At 31.5% G+C, this 9,733-nt stretch overlaps 1 protein-coding gene across 1 annotated transcript; it reads left to right on the forward strand.

Moving 5' to 3' along the window:
- Window positions 1-3,847: 3,847 nt before the first annotated feature.
- Window positions 3,848-6,792, forward strand: LOC108206397 (uncharacterized). The gene is made up of 7 exons (XM_017376679.2): window positions 3,848-4,092; window positions 4,983-5,153; window positions 5,291-5,455; window positions 5,522-5,686; window positions 5,984-6,118; window positions 6,355-6,452; window positions 6,554-6,792. Exons 1-7 carry the CDS (start codon window positions 3,919-3,921, stop codon window positions 6,765-6,767), a joined length of 1,122 nt encoding a protein of 373 aa, XP_017232168.1. The 5' UTR covers window positions 3,848-3,918; the 3' UTR covers window positions 6,768-6,792.
- Window positions 6,793-9,733: the final 2,941 nt, after the last annotated feature.

The raw sequence follows: 9,733 nt of genomic DNA on the forward strand, positions 1-9,733 counted from the left end.
ATCTTACCCTTTTTTATTTATTCATTTTATTTCTATATATCCTCGATCACTTCAACCCTTCTTCTTTCCTTTGTTATTCACTCTGCAGAATATTGATTTGTGAACCATTTTTTAAAGACGATCGATCACTATTATCTTTGTTATATGCTACTCCAACTCTTTCCTCCACACGATTACACTTTTCTTTTATTCCAACATCTCCCTTACCTTTATTGCCAATAATTTTATCAAACATTGTCCAAATATGTCAAATATATAGTGTCACTAGTGTTTGATGAAATTACTGAACCAGTTTGAATCTTACAAATTTTTGTGCATAAAAAAGGAAAATATGGTTAAATTATTTTTGATAATATTTGTCGTGTGCCTCTCATATACTGCGCTTTTGGCATTCTTGTTTTCTGATGCAGTCCACAGTGACGGAACTAGAGGGGGATCGGTAATTCTAGAGCCACCCCTAAACTCAAAAAAATAGTGTATATATTTTTTGAACCCCTCCTGAATTATAGATATCAACGTAACTTTTTTTAAATGTTTTATAAAAATAGAGATAGGGCTTATTTTGTCAAAAAAAAATATGAAAACATATGAAGAATAATGTCGCAAAAAAGAATAACAAGTAATGATTTTACAAATGTTATAAATTAATCTTTAACTTAAGTAATTTAAGGGGAAAAAAAAAAGGAAAGAAAAGCCAACATTACAGTCTACCCCTAACTCACAAGTCGGGTGTTTGCATATTACAATTTACTCTTCTTTCATATTTCTATTCGTTCATTTCATTCTGTAGAGCCTCCTACCCCTCCTTCTCTTGATTCAGTCGGTGTTTTCGTATTTACTCAATATTTTGTTTTATCACTTGCTTTCCAATATTCAAGATATGATAGATTGATCATCCTTTTGATTTTATTATTTTTTCTTATGAATTTCTTGATTTTCGGATAAATTGTTAGTCTTCAATCTGTTTGTATCATTTATGATTTTGTATAAGTTTGCCCAAGAATTAGAGTTTGAAGTGTGTTCACTTACACAATGTCGTTGTTTAATATATAGTTAACCGAGAAAATCCTTGCTAATTAGAATGATGTTTTAGACTTCTTTGTTAGTTGAATCATGGTAGTATAATTTTGAATGGTATTGGCTATATTGGTTGGCTATAATTTAAAAATAATATGTTATTAATATTTAGATTGTTATAAATAGAATATATCAGTTTAATATGGTAATAAATAATATTTAATCAGCGGGAAGGAGGAAAATAAATTGCGGGAGATGACGTGGAATTCACTACAGATCTGTGGTGGTTCGACAAATATAGTCATCCATGGGGGGATGGCTATAATTATACACAAGGGCTTGCTATGGTTGGAGTGATGTTTTTTGTGGATATTGGCTATAAATTTTAATTTTGGTAAGCCACCTAGACTTTTAACTAAGGGATTCTCATGGTTGGAGATGCTCTCATGCTCCAACCATGAAGACCCCTTAGCTAAAAGTTGAGTTGTCATACCAAAAATAAAATAAAAAATTTAGTCGATCTTTTCAAAAGTTCACACTCCAATCATAGTGATATGTTGGCTATAAATTAGCCAACCTCTTGTGCACGGCTAAATTTATCGAACCTCTACAGACCTGTAAGAAATTTGTAGGGAGATTACACATCATTTATTACCATATTAAACAGATATATTCTATTTATAGCAATCTAAATATTAATAACATGCTATTTTTAAATTATAACCAACCAATATAGCCAATACCATCCATCAAAGCACAATGTCTTACAGGTTTAGCAAATTTTACATAATGTGCTACAGGTCCAATTTAGCCAACGACTATAACCAACCCCATCGAAGATGGTCTTATAAGGTTTGTCTAGTTTGTGCTCATGAACACATACATGTTAACCATTAAAATCTATGGTTTTGATTATTGTGGTTGTTGTAATTGCGGAGACTACACTATTATTAAAGAGTGTAAGCTAATAAAAACCATCCAAATTGTGCTTAGCATGTGCCGACACACCATAGAAAAATTGTTTCTTAGGGCAAATCTAACAGTGGCCTAAAGGTCCAAATTTAGGCCAGTTTCGGCCTAAAACTTCCCAACAGTGGCCTAAATCTTGGTCCAAATCTAAGCCGGTGAACAATACTGGCCTAAATTTAGGCTGACACTATTCACGAGCCTAAATCTTTTTAGTAATATAATAATAACCTTTTATCTTTTGTATATTTAGCTAATTGAATGATTCCATGTTAATATAATTTTACTTAAATAATTATATATATATATATATATATATATTATGAAATATAATAAAATTAAACACTCTTCAAATAATTCGAATTAACAGTACATTAAACATAAGATAAAGATTGCATTTGTTAAACTCAATTGCAGATACACCTCACACGAAAACATAATAACTAAAATTTCAAAAAATTTTAAAATAAAGAAGCTAATATTGCATTCTGAAATGAATTAATTGAGCATTTGTGGGAACAATATATTAATAGAGAGTAGTATTGAATCTTTACAATTTTTATTTCAGCTAATTAAGTAAAATGTTAAAATTTCTTTTATTTTGTTTGTTTAAATGTAATGTTTTTCTAATTTAATGAATTCAATATAAAATCTTAAATTATTGTTAAAAGATTAGAATAATAATATAAAGATAGTTAGAAGTAGGGGTGTCAAACGGATAAAACGGATACGGATTTGCCCATATCCGTATCCGTATCCGCCTACTCAAAATCGGATCCGGATCCGGATACGGATACGTAAATTTTAGAATAAAAAGATCCGTATCCGTATCCGGCCGGATATTATCCGGATACGGATAATATCTGTATCCGCTTTTTCAAACATCACCAAAAATCAAATATACATTCTGAGATTATTTAAAAAACATATTTTGAACCGTTCAACAGCAAATGTATACCTGGTCATAAATTAATAACATACTTTAACAGAAGTTTGGGCATTCAGGCCAAATATTTCGAACAAAATATTAATTTTACCAACTTAAAATCACAAAACAACATTATCTGCAACAATTTTAAAAAGAAAAAGCTTAATGAAGATAGTTCCATTTTCTCCATTTGCAAGATACTTAATATTTCTATTATTTTAAATATTAATTCTTTATGATAAAATAAAAAATATAAGTAAATAATAAATTTATATAAGTATTATTATATACATATAATAATAATTTCGGATACGGATATTTTCGGATACGGATACGCCTATATCCATATCCGTATCCGCAAACTCCGGATTCGAATACGGATAATATCCGTTTTATTCCGGATACGGATTATATCCGCTTTTTTCCGGATACGGTAACGGATTTTTCGGACGGATATCGGATCTTTCGGATTTTTTTGACAGCACTAGTTAGAAGAATAAATTATTGATATATGAATTTGGAACAAAATTTAGGTCAAATTGTTGGAATTGAAAGATGTTTCGATCTAAATTTGGATCAAAATTTAGGCCAAAAACTGATTTCACGGTTGGAGATAGCCTTATAATTATCCTTATGTCACTCTGAATTATTTCTAATCATTGAAATTTTAATTTCTTCCGTTCCCCTCATTTTTATCTAATTTTTTTTATTTAACACATGCTCTTGTAATATATAGTTTTATAATTTATTTTTAATTTTTTTATATATAAACAAAAACTCACATATTAAAATTTTATTTTAAATTTTTTAAAAATAATTCGACTTAAAAGTTAAAATACGTGCATTATATTCGCCGGGACATAGGGGAATTTCCTTTATTAGCTCGGTTATCGATTGTAACGTATCTTTGATAAGTCTTCGTTTGCTCATCAGATTTAACGTCATCATTATTCATTAGACATCAGACACTAGCAAGTGGGAAACTAGAAGAAGATAAGGAAGGTGACATGGAGGTAGTAAAATATGGAATAATCGGTGTAGGAATGATGGGTAGAGAACACATGTTGAATCTTTATCATCTGAGATCGCAAGGTGTTTCTGTTGTTTGTGTTGCTGATCCTCATCTCCCTTCTCAACAACATGCCATCAAGCTTGCTCAGTCTCTTGACTTCTCTCTTCAGGTATCACCATGTCATCATCCATGTCTTTACCTATATTTGCACTTGTTACTTTACTTCTATGATCGTCTGTTCGGGCCCGGACCCTTGCATGGTACTTCCAGGCAATCATCCTTATCTAATTTATATGTATTCATACGAGTATCGCTTGTCTGGGACCGGACCCTTGTAACGAGTGTTTTATTTAGTTGTAATCTCTTTTATTTATATAATTTGGTTTTGAAGGGTTTTAAAAAAAATAAAATAATTTACTTGTTTTGAATGAATTTCAAGAAATTGAAGATATTTTCTTGAGATGTTGAGATGCATTAGTACAGAGTAATTGCTATGTTAATGCTTCATTGTGCTATATTACATACCATTAGGGCCAAAATTAGTGGTTTGCGAGAAGGGGGAAAATACTTTTTTCCGAGCTGTTTTAAAATTAAGAAAAAGGTTTTGTGATACTGGATTGTATAACTAATTTGTAATACTGGGATAATTTTGGAGTTCCTGGAACATTATGTATTTTTTAATTCATGGGGAAAAGTGAGAGAATACGAATTTAGCTTTTAAATCTGTGAGAAGAACAATGTGGATGTCAGAATTGTGGAATGAGGAAGACATATAGGAAAACTCTAAAGAACAGTGCGTTTAACGATGGTGAAGAAGCCTCGCTTGTATACTAGAGCTTGAAAGTTCAAATTCTTTATCAGAATTTTTGGCTGATGACTTGAATTGAGAGCAATTACTGTATAGTGTGATATTCCCCTCTGTGCATCAGCTTACTTGTTCTCATCACGTTTTAATTTATTATTTGCACATGAAAACATCTTAGATCTCTAGTCCTGTAGAAGACTGTTAATTGTCACCGGCCTAAAGTATGCTTTGATTACAAATTGTGTGTATTAAAGGTGTTTTCAGGGCATCAGGAGCTATTAGATAGCGGACTTTGTGATGTGGTGGTTGTTTCATCTCCGAACATGACTCATTTTGAAATCCTCATGGATATCATTAGCCATCCGAAACCTCATCACGTGCTAGTGGAGAAGCCTCTCTGCACAACCATATCTGACTGTCAGAAGGTCAGTTGCATAACAGAGGACTACATATATATGTTTGTACTTCTCTTTGAACTATGCTAAGCTAAAATCCGAAAAGCGAAAAGTCTTACAAATATTTAATAAACATATATCTTCCTAACCATAGGATAGTAACTCAGGTTGTAGAGGCTTCTAAAAAGAGACCCGATATGCTGGTACAAGTTGGACTGGAGTACAGATACATGCCACCTGTTGCGAAGCTAATAGACATAGTTAAAGGCGGAACATTAGGAAATGTGAAAATGGTGGCATTCCGGGAGCATCGATTCCCATTTTTGGTAAAGGTAATATAGATCATTAAGTCTCTCCATTTATACTGGAAAGTGTTTTCTTGCTCATATTTTCTGTAGGTCAACAATTGGAACAGGTTCAATCGTAATAGTGGGGGAACACTTGTCGAAAAATGCTGCCACTTTTTTGATCTCATGAGGCTGTTTGTTGGTGCTCATCCTGTTCGTGTAATGGCATCTGGAGGTATCGACGTTAATCACAAAGATGAAGTGTATGATGGAGAGGTAATCTTACTTTCTGTGCAGGCGTAGGTTGTCAAATAATTATCTGTGTGATCTATGTTGATGTGTTAAGTCAAGTCTGAACAAGCAATATGATAAATTGTATGCAACTTATAGTAATCAATCTGGTGTTACGTCAAGTCTGAACAAGCAATATGATAAATTGTAAGCAACTTATAGTAATCAATCTGGTTATAAATTTGATAATTAACCATCTTATTTCTCACAATTTACATATTATCTTGTTGCTTGCTAGCTGAGACCTCTCTATCCTTTAACAATACCATCACACTTCTGCAGGTGCCTGATATTATTGACAATGCATATGTAATTGTTGAATTTGATAATGGATCGCGTGGCATGCTTGACCTGTGTATGTTTGCTGAAGGCAGTAAAAACGAACAAGAAATATCTGTTGTCGGTGATATTGGAAAGGTGATTCTCTCAACCTGTTGAACTTCTTAAACCACAATACCTCCTGGGATTGCATCATCATTGACAATTAAGATGGACATGACACAATTGATTAATTAGTGTAAATTTTAAAACATTTATAGATTTTTAGAAAACAAACCTCTGCTTCAGAGTTATACATTATGTTTCCTGTCCTCTCTTTTCTTCTTTCTGTTCTTGTCATCACAACACCTTTATTGGTTTCTTGTTATTCACAGGGCGAGGCCCTTATTCCAGAAAATATTGTGCGGTTTGGTATGCGAACGAATGGAAGAGAGGGAGTTCAGACCCTAAAGACCATAGATGACCGAATAAAGTTTGCTTCTTTCTCATTATTCCCATTGCCTCCAACATGACGAGTCTTTTTATCATACACTTAAAGTATTCACGTTAAATTGCGTTCTTTGTGCTTGTTAGGTATGACGGGCTGCACCATGGTTCTAGCTATCTAGAGCACCTTAACTTTTTGGCTGCAATAAGAGCAAAAGGCTCAGAACCTCCAGCCGTAGATTTGAATGATGGTTTGATTTCAGTAGCTATAGGAGTTGCAGCACAAGTCTCTATCGAAGAGGGCCGATTTGTTACAATTGAGGAGGTGACTGGCAAGAATAATCTCTCCCCTTCCTGTTGATGTAGTAGTGGTGATCTTTTCAGCATATTTGTTTCAGCATACTTGTCAAGCTTTCTTTGGGCTGCATTGCTAAATATGAAGTTTGCAGTCTTGAAAGGAGACAAAAAAGGGTCAAGCACACTACTATTAAGTTGCTTGACAGAAAGAACAGACGTTTGATCATGGGAATTACTCCCTCCATCCCAAATTAGATGGTCCCGTTGACTTTGGGCACACCATTTAAAGTTCATTGACCGCATAGATACGTGACTTATTTTTAAAATTTTATTTTTGCAAATAAAAATTAAAATATGAAATTTTCATTTATAAATGAAAAAATAAAAAAATAAATTTCGGAAGTAGACGGTCAATGCACCTAAAGTTACGTGCCCAAAGTCAACGGGGACATCTAATTTGGGATGGAGGTAGTACTTTTTTTTCCGAGAGTAAAAAAACACTGAATTTTTTCAAGTAAGCGTTATTAATTTATCGATAACTACTTAACAGAGGTTTACCATGTAAAACATAGGTAGAATTTCCAAATTATGGTGAAGGTGGTTATTGACTAGTTCTGTTGGTTGTCTGATGACTCTAATTTGCAGCGTTTTGTTTGAGATTCAAGAGAATCGAAAGAGATTAGTTAAATAATATCTAAAAGCTATTTTTTTTTGGTAAGATGACAATATAACAATATCTTTATCATTCCCGCTGAGATATCTATTTTATTTAAGGAACGACGAACCATTCCTCAATTTATTTTTAAATATTTTTATATATTAACTTCACTTTTGCATGCTTTTTTCATTTTTTTCACATTACTTTACTTTTAATAAATTATGGATTTTATATTATCACAATAAGGAAAATAAATTGGATCGTTATTAGAATTGTTGTGCAATTTAATGTCCCAATTTGCTATTTATTCCGTTTTGTTTAGTTGTCATTTTGACTTTTTACACTTAGTTTTCGGTTTGAATTTTACTTTTGTGAATAACAATATAAATTATGAACTTTATTTAGGAAAAAAATTCTTAAAAATAAATAAAAGTGCCTCCTCAATTTTATTGGGGTTTTCTCATAATTATCCAAGTCTAAAACTTATTCTGCAAAATTACAATTTTTTTCCAGATATTTTGCAAAAACACAAAACTTTTAAAATTATTTGCAAAAATACTGTATGCAACTAGTTGCAATTATATGCAACCATAACATGCTATCATACTTGCAACCAGATGCATGCAATTATAATTGCAATCCTTACGGGGCCAATTAATAGAATTGCATATGGTTGCATTAGTTGCGGACTGTATTTTTGCAAATATTTTCTAAAAGATTAGTATATTTGCAAATATTTTCAAAAGATAGTAAAATTACAAAAAATCTTAGAAAAAATGGTATTTTTGATATATTCCCGACTCTATTCCGCCTCCTAAATTTTTGATGAGTCGTGGATTTAGTTAAAAAAAAAAAGGTTATCCTGTTCTCTAAAAAACGTTTTCGTAATTGTAAAATAAATTCTAAATTTGGAGATTTATTATTTACCTCTATTTATATTTAATATAATATTTATTCATAAAAGCGGAGTAAGAAAGATAAAATAATAGTTAATAATTTAAGTTGTATAAAAAAAATAAGAAAATAATAAAGAAACATACAGAGATTAATGAAATGGGAAAACGAGGTGTAAACATGTAATACTTCTTTAGATAATACATGAATTTTGGTGATAATTTTAAGATATTATTTTACCCGTTTCACTTTTTAAGTCTTCATTTCTTTGTTTCTTTATTTTTCAAAAGATTATCAATATTAAGTTGATATATTAAATTATATGTTAAATTTATTAATTTTGTTAATAATACAAAATTTAGTACACAAACTTTCTTTATTATAATTAGAAAAAATAGGTATTGGACAATAAAAATAAGACCTAGGTGGTGTTCACTTGGATGGAATGATATGAGGGAAGAATGGAATGAAAAAATTATAAAAAATTTATGGAGATGCTATAAATATATTATTAGAAGGAAGTTCTGTGTAGACCACAAAAACACTGTAGTATCGGAGACCAACATCACAGCCGTCCATCCGATCAAATCCAACGGTTCCCAGTGTTTCATTTTCAAAAATAAATTAATATTTTATTACCCAAGTACACAAATATACGATTGTGGTGTACGCTTGTAACGGTTTTTTAGGACAGTTACATGCAAAACTTACGGAGTAGCGCGTCTGCTATTGCAGTAATCAGTTTCTTTATCCATATTCTAGTAAGAGCAGTTGTAGTTGTTGTCCTGCTAAACCAATTTCTGAATTCAAATCATCATGGTTAAAGTTCAAATTAAATCCTTAGATTTGTCGTTTTTTAATCCTGTTATCAATTGTCCTTGGGAGTTTATATATTTTACTTGTCACACTTTGTTTGTGCAGGATGGTAACATGTGTTAAGTTATTTTATCTGTTTCTTTTAACTTTTAAAAAAAAAAATCAAGGATCCAGAAAAACAAGTTTATCTGATTTGGAGTTCATAAATAAGCTTTAATTTTTTTAATAACAGGTTTCTCATTTATCAATTTATATTAGACACTGTGTCTAAGCATCACAATTGTTTTTTATTAAAATGCCCAATACAATAACAGAGAAAGAGAGTATCTGGACACAAATATAATTTCATAGCAAAAGATTTGAGTTTTTCATAAAGTTCAAACTCAAAACAGAATACAAAGTTATTGTCCATAGCTAAAAAAATTCATACGCAGTAACAATCTATTTTTGTTCCCTCAATTGATGATGATTTTTAAAGTTGTAGAATTTCATAGTCACATTGCAGCCTTTTTGCCTTTTTCCAAAGCTCTGGCACTGCACTTCTCAACAATAAATTTCCATCGACCCCTTTTGCTACACTTGTGGCCTTTTTGTTCTGCGATTTGCCTCCTACTTCGTTACCATTCCTCAATTGTGATCTTGATTTGCATTTACTTCGGCTT

Source organism: Daucus carota, chromosome 2 (genome assembly GCF_001625215.2).
Source record: "Daucus carota subsp. sativus chromosome 2, DH1 v3.0, whole genome shotgun sequence".
Taxonomy (NCBI): Eukaryota; Viridiplantae; Streptophyta; class Magnoliopsida; order Apiales; family Apiaceae; genus Daucus; species Daucus carota.